Raw genomic sequence first — 14,134 nt, 5'->3', positions numbered from 1 at the left:
TCTGTATATAATACAAGAAGCATTTTATTAAAGACAAACAAGCAAACTTTGATTTTTTTTAATACAAAAGATATTCCAGAAAATGTAAAAATAAAAATGGAAACAAAACATTGAATCCAACGTATAAACATATTTTCAAGTGGTTTTAAGGAATCTATTTGTTCATTTGATACAGCCCCGATTTACAATGAAAAGTGAAACACACAAAAAAACAAATCATGTCTTTGGTTCACAAAAGACCTGCAACAAACGGTGAAATTCACACACAATTTAATGTTCGTTGAGTAATGGAAATTTTTCATGTGTGATTACAGTTGGTACATGCATTCATCATTGGTTGCTAGCTGTGCGAGAATAAACAACCAAAATGTGGTTGGTCCTGTAAATTGTGCAAACAGACCTTTCACTTGACATATGTAATAAATACCGAATAGTCTTCAGTAGCAAGGCACAGTAAAGCTGCAATGTGGAGTGTTTTGTAATAGTAATTACACCATAAAGTTGTCTTTAACGGTGAAAATGAATGGAAATAAGTCGCCATACTCCAAAAACAGAATACAGTAAGATTATATTTTTCGTAACTGTCACAACTAAAATTCCGTTATAAAATCATGCATGTACATTATTTAAAGTTAGTAGTGAGCATACCATGCAATGAAAGCATCTCAGTAACCTCAGCCCCTGTTATCTCTTATCGGCAGCATCATCCCAAACTCAATTTCAAAGTAGGTGAAGTAGATATAAATGTAGAGGTCAAGCGTTTTCTCTTTCATCCTCTGAATCACTGCTGTTATCCAAAAAATCTGCTTCCTCCTCTGTGTACTCAGACATTTCCTTCTGCTGGCGCTGTTCCTCCAACCCCAAAAAGCGCTTAAGCAATGCAGCCATTGCCTCCACATCACTGATGAATATCACATGGGGGAAAAAGTAGAGGTTAGATCAGACGTTCTCACACTTTAATTTAACTGTTCAGTTTTGCACATCATAAAAACATACTTGCATTGCAAATGTAGTTTATGCCCACTAAACCTGGGTTTAGAGAAGTACCTCAATTCATGTCTAATGTGACATCATTACAGCCGCAGACCCCCCCCACCCAAAAAAAAAATAGGGAAAATAGCATTCTATAATAATGCACATTACTCTACAAAAATTAAGTACCTGTAATAAGGTATTTAAATAGAAAGGCAAAGAATTAAAAAGCTTTTGCATCACAATTCATTTTGGGGGAAAGAGTGAAGCAACTGCTTAGAGCTTTGGCCTCACAGTTCTGAGGACTGAGGACCTGTGTAGAGTTTGCATGTTCTCCCCGTGCCTGCGTGGGTTTTCTCCGGGCACTCCGGTTTCCTCCCACATCCCCAAAAACATGCGTTCATTGGAGACTCTAAATTGCCCCAAGTGTAATTGTGAGTGCGACTGTTGTCTGTGTCTCCATATCAACTGTGCCCTTGCCTCCTGCCCAATAATAGCTGGGATAGGCTCCAGCACTCCCACAACCCTTGTGAGGATAAGCACCTCAGAAAGCATATAGATGGATAATTCTTTTTGATTGTGTGGTTCCTGGTATATGTGCCTTTGATACCTGTGGGTAGTACTACAGAAGCATGGCTATCCATGGAGATGGTCATAACTCTTTAGTAAGATGTTATAATATAGTATTTGTCCTTTATTGCACATGATGAATACCGGTCTCAGAGTATTGTTATATGGTCTGTCTAAATATTGCTCCACTGTTTGTGTTCAAACATACGTGAATTTGAAAGGGTATAACATCATGATAGTGATGCTATTCGTGAGCCTGTCTATTAACGTTTAACGTTGTACGTTAGCATTAAAGTAAGCAGAATTTCCTAAAACCAGAGCCAAGATTCAAACCCTGAACTTCAGAACTGTGAGACATGCTAACCACAAATTCACCCAAAATGATGTATGCCTAGTTGATAAATTGTGCATAGGTGTGGAAGGGAGTGTGAGTACAGTTGTTTATGTGGCCGTGATTGACTGGCGACAAGTCATGGATGGACCACGCCTCTCACTCAGATTACAGTATATAACCTTACGGATGTTTAACTTTAGAGTTATACTGTATTAGTGTGTTCATAGTTAGGCTCTACCTTCGCCCCCCGATTGTGGCACTCTGTGTCAGGGGGTAGGAGAAACCTGTTGCCAGACGCAACATGACGTGGTAGCCTTTCCCCAAATATCGAACCTTTTCTTCTGCAACGCAGACATCCTGCAGGTGCCTCAAGTCCAAGACAACTTAAAAAGGGAGGAAAGGGAAAATATTTATTTTGGATTTGCATTTCTGTGCTCCCAGGTGGATAACTAAACCTCTGTTATTACTTACCTTTCTCTTGCCCCTTTTTACATAGCGTCAGAACTAAAGTGTACAAACTAATGGTTTTGAGTTGAATCTCATTGTTAGTTTTGTCAAATACTGCCTCTTCCCATTCTTCCATGTTCTGAATGGCCACAAACAGACAGCCAGTCACGTAGAAAAGTTTCCACAAGAAGCTATCTGTGGAGAAAACATGAGATGGAAAGACATGAGTAATTAAAAAAGAAAAAGAATGTATAAGGAAATCCAGTAAAAATAAGATCAACCTGCACTGTAGTAAGCGGCTGCCAAACCAATAGATGTCATACCTGGAAAAAAATGGAGAAAGGAAAATAAATTATGTTCATTGGGGACCCATTTATTTCAATTGATAATTCATAGAAGAAAAATATGTACCGATAAAAAGAGACCAGGAACGAATCCCAGGGTTTCTCTTCAGGTGCAGCATTGTAAAATTGTGCTTCTCTACAACCATGTATCCCATCTAAAACAAGGGACAAAAATGTTTGTTCAAACTACAGACTCACCCTAAACATAGTTGTGTGTGTGTGTATATGTGTATATATGTGTGTGTATATATATATATATATATATATATATATATATATATATATATATATATATACACACACACACACGCACGTAAAGTGGCAGCACAGAGAAGCAAATTACAAGATCGCTGGCCTCACATTTTTGAGAAACAGAGTTCAAACATGATCCCTTTGCATAATCTCCCTGCACTTGTGTGGGTTTTCCCCGGGGACTCAAGTTTCCTCTCACATGTCAAAATCCTGCATGATAAGTTAATTGATGACTAAATTGTCCTTAAGAGTGAATGTGAGTGTGAACGTTTTTGTTGTTTCTACGTCCCCTAGAATATGCTGGCAACCATTTCAAGGCTTGCCTCGCATTCTCCCCGAAGATAGCTGGGATAGGCTCCAGCACTCCCACGACCCTTGTGAGGATAAATGGTTCAGAAAACGGATGGTTATTCCAAATATTGCATAATTACATTTTTTTTATCTATCAGTTTTGGAAGCCAGTTCTTCCCTTTAAATTACATCTATTCACCAAATATAACAGTGTTGAGTCTATGCTGTGAGGTCTTTCACCCAAATGTAACCATTTTGAGGGTTGTAAAATTGTACCAGGAAGCACAACTAAACGAGATCCTGTAGGACAACGTAAACTCTCTTCTTTGCCTCGAAAAACTACCAAACACCTTACCTTGATAAATAAGTAGAGGCTTCTCAGAAAATGAATGGATGGATATATCAAATGAAAAGGTGCAGAATATTAGACTTGGTGAATAAATAAGGAAGTTCTACGCGTGTATGTGTCTTGAATGGCTGATACTTCCTTCCTGGATGCTTGGATGCTAGTTGAATGGTTCATTTTCGCTGTGCTTCAAAATAAAAGCTTTTTGAAAAACAGTACTGCATGTGCAAACGTCTTCGTCACTATGTCAACATTGGCCCATATATATATGTACAGTACTTTAATGTTAAAATATTGGAATCGAGAAAAAAATTGCCCAATTCCTACAGTAAATTCCAAATTTGGTTCTGATATGTATTTTGGTGCTTTGGGAATTAACTCGATAAATCTCGTCATATATATTGAGTACAATGAAATTACGATATATTTAGTATTGAAAACAAAATGTTTTATTTTGAAGTCAATATTTTGGTTTATCTCGTGCTCATGTGGAACTTCCGGGCAGGGGTGACAGAGGGGGGGCTCTGCTTAATATGTAACTGCGCATGCGCACTCTTGTACTGTAGTGTTCACCGGCTACGACAATGGAGTCCAATAGCCGTAGACCTCGGTTTGATAAAACGCCGATTCTCTTAAACGCGACAGTTTTTTTTCTTCTGAAATAACACCAGAGTCCTTCAAGGACATTGCGGGCGACTGCGTACTCAGGGAGTTATTCTTCACGTTGTAGAAGTACTGGACTCTTGTGTGTTCACGTTTTCTGTGGGTTCTTGCTGCAGCGGTCGCTCCTCCAATGGTGCTATGCGTCTGTTCATCGTCGTTTTATCGTCCTTCTAATTTTAACAGAGTCTAAATACAACCACATACACCCCGGGTGAGTTTACTAAATCTTTGTCCTCTCTTGTACTTGTTTTCTTAAATCACCCACGGAGCTGGATGTCTATATTTTATGTAAACAACATGGGAGACAATGACAATACTGTACATGCTTTGCTGTCTTTGTCTTTCTTCTGTAAGTATAATAAAATACATTTGGTTTGATGCTTTCTTTGGCTTGTTTATATCATTAACTCGTTAGTCATTTTACAAGTTAATGTCAAGGTGCTTCTGAGGTGTTTGTGATAAACGGGCTGTTTGTGAAAGAACGTCGGCCAGGAGGGTGGAGTCGTTAAACAAATACAGTAACATGGTTTGAATTCTTCTTATGACTTGCATTTTTTTTAAGGATTCTGCGTGGGAATGATACGTTTCTTGGAAAGTACAGTTAACTGATACCCTCTGAAGTCACCGCCGTCTATTTACAGATAACTGATTAACAAAATGTCTGAGGTCAGCATTGGGAAGCGCAAGGAAAAGTGTGAGAACTGCACCAAGCAGGTGATTTTTTTTTTCTCTCCCTAAATACTTTACTACATAACCATAACGTATATGTAATGTAATGTATTTTACTTAAATACTTGGCTCACAGTGCAACAAGAAACAGAGCCATGGTGATGTTAGCTCACACTTTGAGGGAGAGCAAGTCAATGGACTGGTAAAACGTTATTTCTAAGTAGTCAAATTTAACTCCCACCCCCACCCCAAGTTGTTTACAAATGCGTAAAATATTTTTGTCTTTGTTCCATGAGGAGAATGAGGGATCACAGCTGTTGCTGAGTGCTTGTCTCTCTTGCGATGGCTGCATGTCTGAGGAGGAGAGCATGAAGATCGCTCAGCAGAACTTGGAGGAGATAGAGCGGGTTTTGGCTCTCAACAAGGTACTCTCAAATGATTCCTGACTTTGTCAACCTATGTTTTAGTTTTACTATAGTTCTGAAATTTCTCTGTCCTCATCAGAAGTGTGACGTGACAAAGCACAGGGTTCTGGTGGCGTCGGTGTGTCCACAATCACTGCCTTTCTTCGCTGTCAAATTTGGTGTGGACATTGTTGATGCCGCCGGCAAACTATGCGGTTTTCTCAAGAGCCTGGGTGAGCTAATTGCTAAAACTACTCATTTGGGAATGTATTTATCACGTGCATATGTTCAAACTGAACTATGTAGAAATACTCCATCCATCAATCCATCCATCCATTATCTTAGTCACTTATCCTCACGAGGGTCGCGGGAGTGGTAGAGTCTATCCCAGCTGTCAACGGGCAGAAGGCAGAGTACACCCTGAATTGGTTGCAAGCCAATCGCAGGGCTCATGGAGACAAACAGCCGCACTCAAAATCATACCTCGGAGCAATTTAGAGTGTCCAATTAATGTTGCATGTTTTTAGGGTTGTGGGAGGAAATCGGAGTGCACAGAGAAAATGCACATAGGGACGGGGAGAACATGCAAACTCCACACAGGCGGGTCCAGGATTGAACCCGGGACCTCTAAACTGTGAGGCCAATGCTTTCCAGCTCATCCACCGTGCCGCCATAGAAATACTCATTTTATTAAAATGTATTGCATATACACAAAGTTGTAAAAATTTTAAAATTAAGTTTATCTAGATTAATATTTGGAAACAAACAGTTCTTACAGTTTCCAGTAAATTGTATTTTACTTAAGTTAAATATGACAGAAATGCACTTGTACTATACTGAATTTAAAAAAATGTCAGCCACTCTAATATAAAGTTTGAACAATTAATTGATTGATTCTTTCCATAGCACATTTTGAAAATCAGTTGTTCAGGCTTTCATTTTGGTTCACATTTACATTAGGTGTTCTTTTAATGTTTTTATTTGTGTTGTTTGGAGATAGAGGTTTAAATGTCAACAATTGGTGTATTTTGATTGCGGATATGTACATTTATGTTGCACTTACATTGTCAGATTAATAATATCAGATTTATCCCCATTCAAAAATGATTTAATTGTGATTTGTAGATATCTGATTCACGGTTGTTGTTTTGTTTTTTTTATTAATGCTTCCATGCTGCACGTCCAAATTTGACTGTGAAAAAATTAGTTGTTACTCAAATTGTCTAAAGTAAATCTATAAATTTATCCATTTGGCAGATGGAAAGAAACTGTTCTTAAATTTAAATGTTTGTGTTTTAGCTAACATGAATCATCAATTTGTTATCTTTCTGTTTCTCAGTTATTCTCTTTTCCATGCAGGGGTGCAGTTTGTTTTTGATACCACTTTGGCAGGAGGGTTTAGTGTCATAGAAAGTCAAAAGGAGTTTATTCAAAGATATCGCAGGAGGCACCATGACTCCCACGCTTTGCCCATGTTCACCTCGTCCTGCCCAGGTAAAAATATCCACAACCTTCCTTTTTGTTTTACCGTTAATCCTGATGTATTAGAGTTCTTATGCGTCAGAGATAAACTGGAATATCTTCTGACTGAAGCTGAAAACGGGGGGGTTGCTGAAACCAGAAATAAATTGTTACACAAATTATAAATAAAAATTGCATTCATGGCTATGACTGTGTACTAACCTTGCTACAAACCCTGTCATATTTTTTTTTCATTTGTCGATATCCATATACATCCCAATATGAAAAGACACCACTTTTTTAACTTAAATGTCCCTCTTTATTCTTCTGCTTTTGATTTCAATAGTTAGTTCCTGTGAAAAGTTAAAGATGAGAGAGAATATTATACAACTGTGTAAAACTAAACATGTTATAGATGTGTAATCTGACCCTTCAAAAGTTTTTCCAAAAGTTTCCCAATTCCAGTTTATGCCTGGGAGCTTGTAACTTATTTTCAACTGAGCTCATGGTTTTTGCAATAGTTTTTGTTGTTGTTTTTGGATGGGGCGTGCACAATGACATCGTTGGGAACAAAGGCCTGAAAAGTTAGTTTTTCTTGTTCTCTTGTGAGAAGAAAAAACTAGTTTTCCACAGCTAAAGCAGTAGGCTACAAACATTAGCATCAGCAGTGTTGCGTCGTGTTGTGAATGTGCAGTGTGGATTAACCTAACTGGCATAGTTCGAATTGATGCCACATGATTTGTTCAATGTGGAGCAACTTGCATTATTATTGGCAATTCATATTATCTGTCAAAAAATGGATGAATGCAATCGGTCAGTCTTTTGACTACTTCTCACATGTTTATCAAGTAAAATTTATTTTGAGATATTTACTGTCGTTCTATTATCCATCCATCCATTTTCTTTGGCGTTTATCCTCACGAGGGTCGTGGGGAGTGCTGCAGCCTATCACAGCTGTCAACGGGTAAGAGGGAGGGTACACCCTGAACTGGTTCCCAGCCAATCGCAGGGCACATGGAGACGAAAAGCTGCACTCAAAATCACACCTACGGGCAATTTAGAGTGTCCAATTAATGTTACATGTTTTTGGGATGTGGGAGGAAACCGGAGTACCCGGAGAAAACCCGTGCAGGCATGGGGAGAACATGCAAACTCCACACAGGTGGGTCCGGGATTGAACCCGGGACCTCAGAATTGTGAGGTCAACGCTTTACCACTGTGCAGCCCTCGTTTTATCATCACCCACTAATTAAAACATTTATGTGGACCATCGCGAAACAGCGAGGCTGAGAGCACGCTGCATCATACTTGGTGGCCCCTCTGACCTTTAGCCAGTCAAAAGCGTGCCGTCATCACAAAATCCTCTTTCAATGTGTGTGTGTGTGTCTGGGTGTGTGTGTTTCTTTCGGCGTCGCCACAGCGTATCATTTCAGATGAACGCATATATATGTTTGGCACAATTTTTACGCCGGATGCCCTTCCTGACGCAACCCTTTTCAGGGAGTGGAGGCCCCAGTGGGATACGAACCCACAACCCCTGGTTTATCAAACCAGTGCTCTAACCACTGAGCTACGGGGCCTCCAAAATCCTTTTTCAGTCATATCCCAAAAAACAAAATTGGACCTTAGGGCAATTTTCTGAAAGTTTTTGAGTGACTGAATATTTGGCGCACCCCACTGATTTGGCACTTTTTACTGTTTCAAACACGATTGAAAAAGTGAACCTAACACAGAAAAGTAGTTCAAATAATCGGTCACATCTAACAACAAACTTATCTCACTATCTAAAAAAATGATTATAAACCATCAAAATCATTTTTCAGTTTAATGTAAAGTTTACGTAGTAATTGGCCTTCTGAAATGTATTTTACGAGCTGTTTAATCAATCTGTCAGTTTCATCTTTTGAATTGACCATCTAAAATAAATGACATTTTCTGTAGTACTGTATTCTAATTTATTATGATGCATGTTTATGTCGCAAGGCAGATAACAGTGCAGTGCTGGTAGTGATAGATAGAGAACTTGTCTTGCGGCACTCCCTTCTTTGGCGACAGGGTCAGTAAACGCTTTTGCACTCTGACAGCTATCCATACTTTCCCATGTGCGACTTCAGACCGGTAAAGAGTCTTTAGAGGTCCAGTACAGAGATGTTCTAGTATGGAAACTTGTAAAATGACAGAAACAGACCCTCAACTGAGTGTTGCAATAAAACACATTTGTACTTATCCAAGGTTGGATCCGCTATTCAGAGCGCGTCCTCGGGAGTTTGGTTACTCCACACATCTGCACGGCAAGGTCTCCGCAGCAAATTATGGGCTGTCTAGTCAAAGACTACTTCTCCAAACAGCAGGTGAGTAATTGCAGTGGAATTATATATGATGTTGTCATAATACTAACAATAATAATCATATTATGATGACATCATTGTTGAGTTTTGGCGGAAATTGGCTGTGTGGATGCATTGTCTAAGGAAACAAGCTGAGGCATTATTTATTATTGTTAATATTATTATTATGATATCATTATTTATTCCACATATTGTATTGTTATTATTGGTTCAGCATTTAGGGAGCCATATAAAGTATACGTATTCGATTTGTGTACAGAAGGGATTTGGTGGGGAAAAAAGATGGGAATATTTTTTAAAAGTGAAGACAGATTACAATTTCATTAACATATATTCTACCCATTTAACAAGAAACATGAAATAAAAAATAAATAAATAAAAAGTTTGATCTCGTGGCACCACCAATTATTTTTTTTAACCACGGGTAAAAAAAGCACCCATCTTCACTTGGCCATAACAGTTTTCTTCTTTTCCTTTCGGCTTGTCCCATTATGAGTCGCCATAGCATGTCATCTTACATTAACGCATATTTGTTTGGCATAGTTTTTACGCTGGATGCCCATCCTGACGCAACCCCTCTATGTGAGGAAATTCTTAAAGTAGCAATGAAGTCTGGCCCAGAATGAGGAGCCTGGGAAGGAGAGATTCTCATCTGGAGTTTTATTGGTTTAGTGGTTAATTGCTAGGAACAAAGAGACTTCAGAAAAACAATTTTTAAGGCACATATACATACATACCTGTAGTGGGGAAGGAACCGGTGCTACTGGACCAGCAAGTCATTGGCAAGCACATTTCATCATCAACTGCTCCAAACCAAGCACAAGCAATCATTTACAGATCACTACAAAGTGTTCCCAGTAAATTGGACTTAACAAATTATTAAAAATGTCTTGGATGAATCTGACATATTTTCCCCCTTTCTGCTAACAGAAGCTAGATGCGGACAAAGTATACCATTTGGTGGTGGCCCCCTGCTTTGACAAAAAACTGGAAGCTGTCCGAGAAGAGTTTTACAACAGTCTGCTGGAGAGCAGGGATGTGGACTGTGTCCTTACCTCAGGTTCAATACTCCTTATCTTTGACACGGCCAGCGGAAGCCAAATAAAATACCCGTTAGTGTTACAGAATTGTTTTTGTTCCAGAGGTTGTGTTGACCAATGCATTCGGTTTGTCGCACAAGAAGGTAGAAACCTGGTCTGTTTAGTGTCCCAAGCAATCTTAAATAGACCCGCAAAGTCCCCCTTTTATTCGCTGGACATAGAATGTCCTATTCTAATTTTAATGTTATAAATGGTAGTAGTAGGGGAAACAAGATATCCTTTTGGTCAATTTTTCCTAAAGGCATAAAATTAAGATCAAACAAGTGAAACTTGTTGATACTGGCACATTTCATGAGCATAATGTGTCATGTTTCAGGGGAAATTTACTGCCTGATGCAACAGAAGAAGGTCTCAGCAGAAGATCTCGACTCTGTTCCATTGGACCATGTGTGAGTAGTTGTTTTCATTTATACAATATATGCACGGGGCATCACAGTAAGTAAGAATATAATAGAAAAGTTCATTTCAATCGTTCAACTAGTATATCATAGATTCATTAAACACAGAAAAGTACTTTTCAGGAGGCCTAGCTCATTGATAATCAATTTAGTAGTTTATGTCATAGTTGGTGATGGTGAAACTATTTCATTGTGTGATGGATCTAACTATGAGTTCCACTGTACTAGTAAAATGATTTTGTAATTTCTTGAGTTCCACCGTTATGTTTAGGAAAAAAAAGTACACTAAAAACAACGCACAGTCCAAGAAAGATCATTTATGGTAAATGGATGATAGATTGAACAATACCTCATTTGCAAAACTACTATTACAGTCTTGGGGAAGGTGGAGACGTGACGCTGATTCGGCACGAGGGTCGCGGTTCAGAGGGTTTTCTAGAACATGTGTTCAAGCACGCTGCCAAGGAGCTTTTTGGCCTGGACGTCCACGAGATCACGTACAAGACCCTCAGGTGAGAGGAGATGACAGAAGCGGCGGTTCACGGTGTGATTCCCACACTGGTTGTGGTTTGTGTTGCAGGAACCGTGATTTTCAGGAGGCGACACTAGAGCGAGACGGAGAAACGCTGCTGCAGTTTGCTGCAGTTTACGGTTTCAGGAACATCCAGACCCTGGTGCACCGCATGAGGAAGGGACGAGTGCCTTACCAGTTGGTTGAGGTTCTGTCCTGTCCAGGAGGTAACTCTGCATATGTGTAGAATTTGTTCATTCTCTTTCAAATAGAACAATTAGGATGTGGCAAGATTTTGTCTTTTTTTTTTTTAACTAATGTAGACGTGATTTTTCCGTTTATAGGCGGACTTCCGTCTTTTTTAAATTGCATTTAAAATTTTTTAATTGCAATATACATATATTTACCGTTTTTCTGCAATATTCCGACCATAACCCGTGCCAGAATCCACAATCGTTCATTTTCCAAGCCAACTTTTGCAAGTGAGGCGGAAAATTTGATACGTGTTTGTTGATTATTCGAATGTGGAACACTATTCCCGATGTGGAACAAATTCGACCAATGAAAACGCTTGTTGTGTACAAGGCAGTTTATGGGGCCAATTGCACATGATGAACATGATGGCAGTGCTCGAGAAGAAAGACGGCTCTCGGGTGAAAGAAATTGACAGAAATGTCAAAAATAAGTTCCGATGGGATTGGATAGAACGCGAAATCGTCGATACCGTTGGAAAGAAGGAAGTTAGCACTCTGTTAAGCGACTTCATTCGCAAAATCGATCGACCTCATAAAGCATTGTGCACGTGGGGTCAGGATACTATTGACTATGGATGAAGAAGTTTCAAGCCACTGGAAGTTCACACGAAACGACAAAAACATGACAAATAGCTGGAAGCATGGAAAACGAACTTTTTCATAGTACATTCAGATATCAACCCAAGGCCAACAAACCTTACAGACTTCATCCCTTGTTTATGTCCACTACTACCGGTCTTGAGAGGCAAGATCCACCGAAACCACCAACCCCAGTTGCAGACAGGGTAGTGAATAACGAGGGGAGAGTTCAGAAGCAATTACTTGTAAAAATGTCTGAATTATTTACTGATAACGAAACATGACGTTAATATTTTTTGTCAAATTCAGGTGTTTCAGTTATTTACAAACTTGACATCAACTTCATTATTTTCATTTCTTTTTTCCATTGTGCAATGAGAAGCAAGGAACTGTGTGTACATTTCCTGATTCAGAGGCCCGGTTAATATGGTTCAAATAGAGCAAGCAGAAGGAAAACATTCACAAACTCCTTCTGACTGCAGCTCGAGCTTTTCATTTGGCACTGACTTTTTCCCTTTAATAAATGGGATTGTCATTAAACGTTTCGCACACTCTTCTACTGAGAGATCGGCATCATAATCTGGCCTTGGCTTTTATAATTATAACTAAAGGCCGTGGACCTAAAGGAGACATACCGTTCCTTGCACATCAATGCACAATGGTTGAAAGAAGAATGAAAATATAAGTGTTGTTGAAGTGATTTGCCCTACATCTACTCGTCCACATGTAGAGTTCTGTGTGGATATGAAAAAGATTAAAACAATGTAATCTGACAAAGAGCGCGGAAAGAATATCTCGATTGTCAGCCGAAATACATGAAGTTGACTACAGTAATGCTTGAAACTCATTTCTCTATGATATAATTTCGCCGATCATGGTTCGGATAGACTATGGTTGTTAACAAGGTAACGTATATTTACTAATGGTTCTTTTTAAGTTCCATCCTGGAAACCCAAATGCTTTGATATTAAACTCAGTCCTGTGACCCTAACTCTTCATTTCATAATTTTGATCTCAGCCTAAAATGTGCAATTTGAAAAATCTGGCACCTTATCTTTTTGTCAGTTAGCTCAAATGACAAATAACACAACAAATGTCACAATTCCATATTTATTTTCTAATGCCAATTAAAAATGTAGAGAACAAATCGAGTACGGATTTGCATTTCTCATTTGTAAACACTTGTGTTTTTCAGGGTGCTTGAGTGGCCGCGGTCAAGCTGAGAATGAGACGGGAGGCGGCGTGGATAAAAACCTGGTCCAGCAGATGGAGGAGATTTACAGCACTCTGCCTGTCAGTCTCCCGGAGGTCAACCCGACTCTGCAGACCCTCTATCAAGACTGGCTTCAGAGCCAGGATTCCCAGCAGACCTGCAAGAAGCTGCACACACAGTACAGGAGTCAGAGTCACACACCCTTACAGCCACCACACATGCAGTGGTGAGGATGATGGAACATGAAGAGCCACCTTTTGTTTATTTGGGAATCTGCTTGGATGAGCTCACAAACTGTTGTTGGGATAAATTATAAAGTACTCAATATCATTGCTCAAGTCAAGAGCGGGACTCAGCTGATGCAGTTCTCCCATTTGTCCACTGGCTGGCGTTGTATATGCTTTGGAGACAAAGGATAAATTCAAAATAAAAACCGCTTCAGTTCACTTAAGAGGTTCTGGGAAGTGAGGTAGCAAGTGTGATCTATTTGTTGTTGCCAAGCAATAAGACAACTAGGAGAACTTTCAGTCTTACATTGGAAACCAATGATCTGAGTTGAAGGTACCAAACGCACAATTTTGTTTTGTTGCCATATCAGTCAAAAGGTTAAGTTGTGGTCATCCTGCCTGAAAGCATACAACAGCAGTGTTACAAATATAACTATGCAAGTCTCATCAAGCTACTCCATGAGTACCATGGCAAGTATTTTTTTTTTAAATCAAAGTTTGTGTTGAGTGTAAAGAATGTATGACAAAAAAGTGAGCATTTTTGTCCCGTTCACTCCAGAGGCTTCACCGTGTTCACTTTGTCATTCTATAAATACAGTACATTTAAACCAAAATTATAATCATTGCCATTTTTTGTTGGGATGAATATGCATATTGTAACTGGAAATAACTCAAGAAAGTGAAGAAAGCATTTAGCAGCAAATGAGCTGAGTATTGTAGAGACGAGAAGGTGCGTGTGATACGCACTTCC

The 14,134-nt window shown here is 39.2% G+C and overlaps 2 protein-coding genes and 1 non-coding gene across 4 annotated transcripts; 1 reads left to right on the top strand and 2 right to left on the bottom strand.

The window, feature by feature from the left end:
- Window positions 1-42: 42 nt before the first annotated feature.
- LOC133495146 (cytochrome b-245 chaperone 1 homolog) lies at window positions 43-3,725 on the bottom strand. The gene is made up of 6 exons (XM_061809411.1): window positions 3,566-3,725; window positions 2,735-2,822; window positions 2,605-2,646; window positions 2,348-2,518; window positions 2,115-2,259; window positions 43-901 (listed from the first exon to the last, which is right to left on the bottom strand). The coding sequence occupies exons 2-6, from the start codon at window positions 2,820-2,822 to the stop codon at window positions 754-756; spliced, it is 594 nt and encodes a 197-aa protein (XP_061665395.1). The 5' UTR covers window positions 3,566-3,725; the 3' UTR covers window positions 43-753.
- A 379-nt stretch (window positions 3,726-4,104) lies between these two features.
- On the top strand, window positions 4,105-13,997 carry narf (nuclear prelamin A recognition factor). 2 transcript variants are annotated; one of them, XM_061809406.1, is made up of 12 exons: window positions 4,105-4,430; window positions 4,861-4,933; window positions 5,025-5,090; window positions 5,188-5,313; window positions 5,393-5,525; window positions 6,652-6,786; window positions 8,986-9,104; window positions 10,032-10,161; window positions 10,518-10,590; window positions 10,974-11,111; window positions 11,180-11,337; window positions 13,139-13,997. In XM_061809406.1, the coding sequence occupies exons 2-12, from the start codon at window positions 4,877-4,879 to the stop codon at window positions 13,384-13,386; spliced, it is 1,383 nt and encodes a 460-aa protein (XP_061665390.1). In that variant the 5' UTR covers window positions 4,105-4,430; window positions 4,861-4,876; the 3' UTR covers window positions 13,387-13,997. The 2 variants fall into 2 exon arrangements, with proteins under 2 accessions (XP_061665390.1, XP_061665389.1); XM_061809405.1 differs by having other exon boundaries at window positions 5,185-5,313.
- Window positions 8,261-8,333, bottom strand: trnai-gau (transfer RNA isoleucine (anticodon GAU)). The gene has a single exon. It is a non-coding gene; the product is annotated as a tRNA-Ile (tRNA).
- Window positions 13,998-14,134: the final 137 nt, after the last annotated feature.

Source organism: Syngnathoides biaculeatus, chromosome 22, assembly GCF_019802595.1.
Source record: "Syngnathoides biaculeatus isolate LvHL_M chromosome 22, ASM1980259v1, whole genome shotgun sequence".
Lineage (NCBI taxonomy): Eukaryota > Metazoa > Chordata > Actinopteri > Syngnathiformes > Syngnathidae > Syngnathoides > Syngnathoides biaculeatus.
This window is presented reverse-complemented; position numbering and strand designations above follow the sequence as displayed.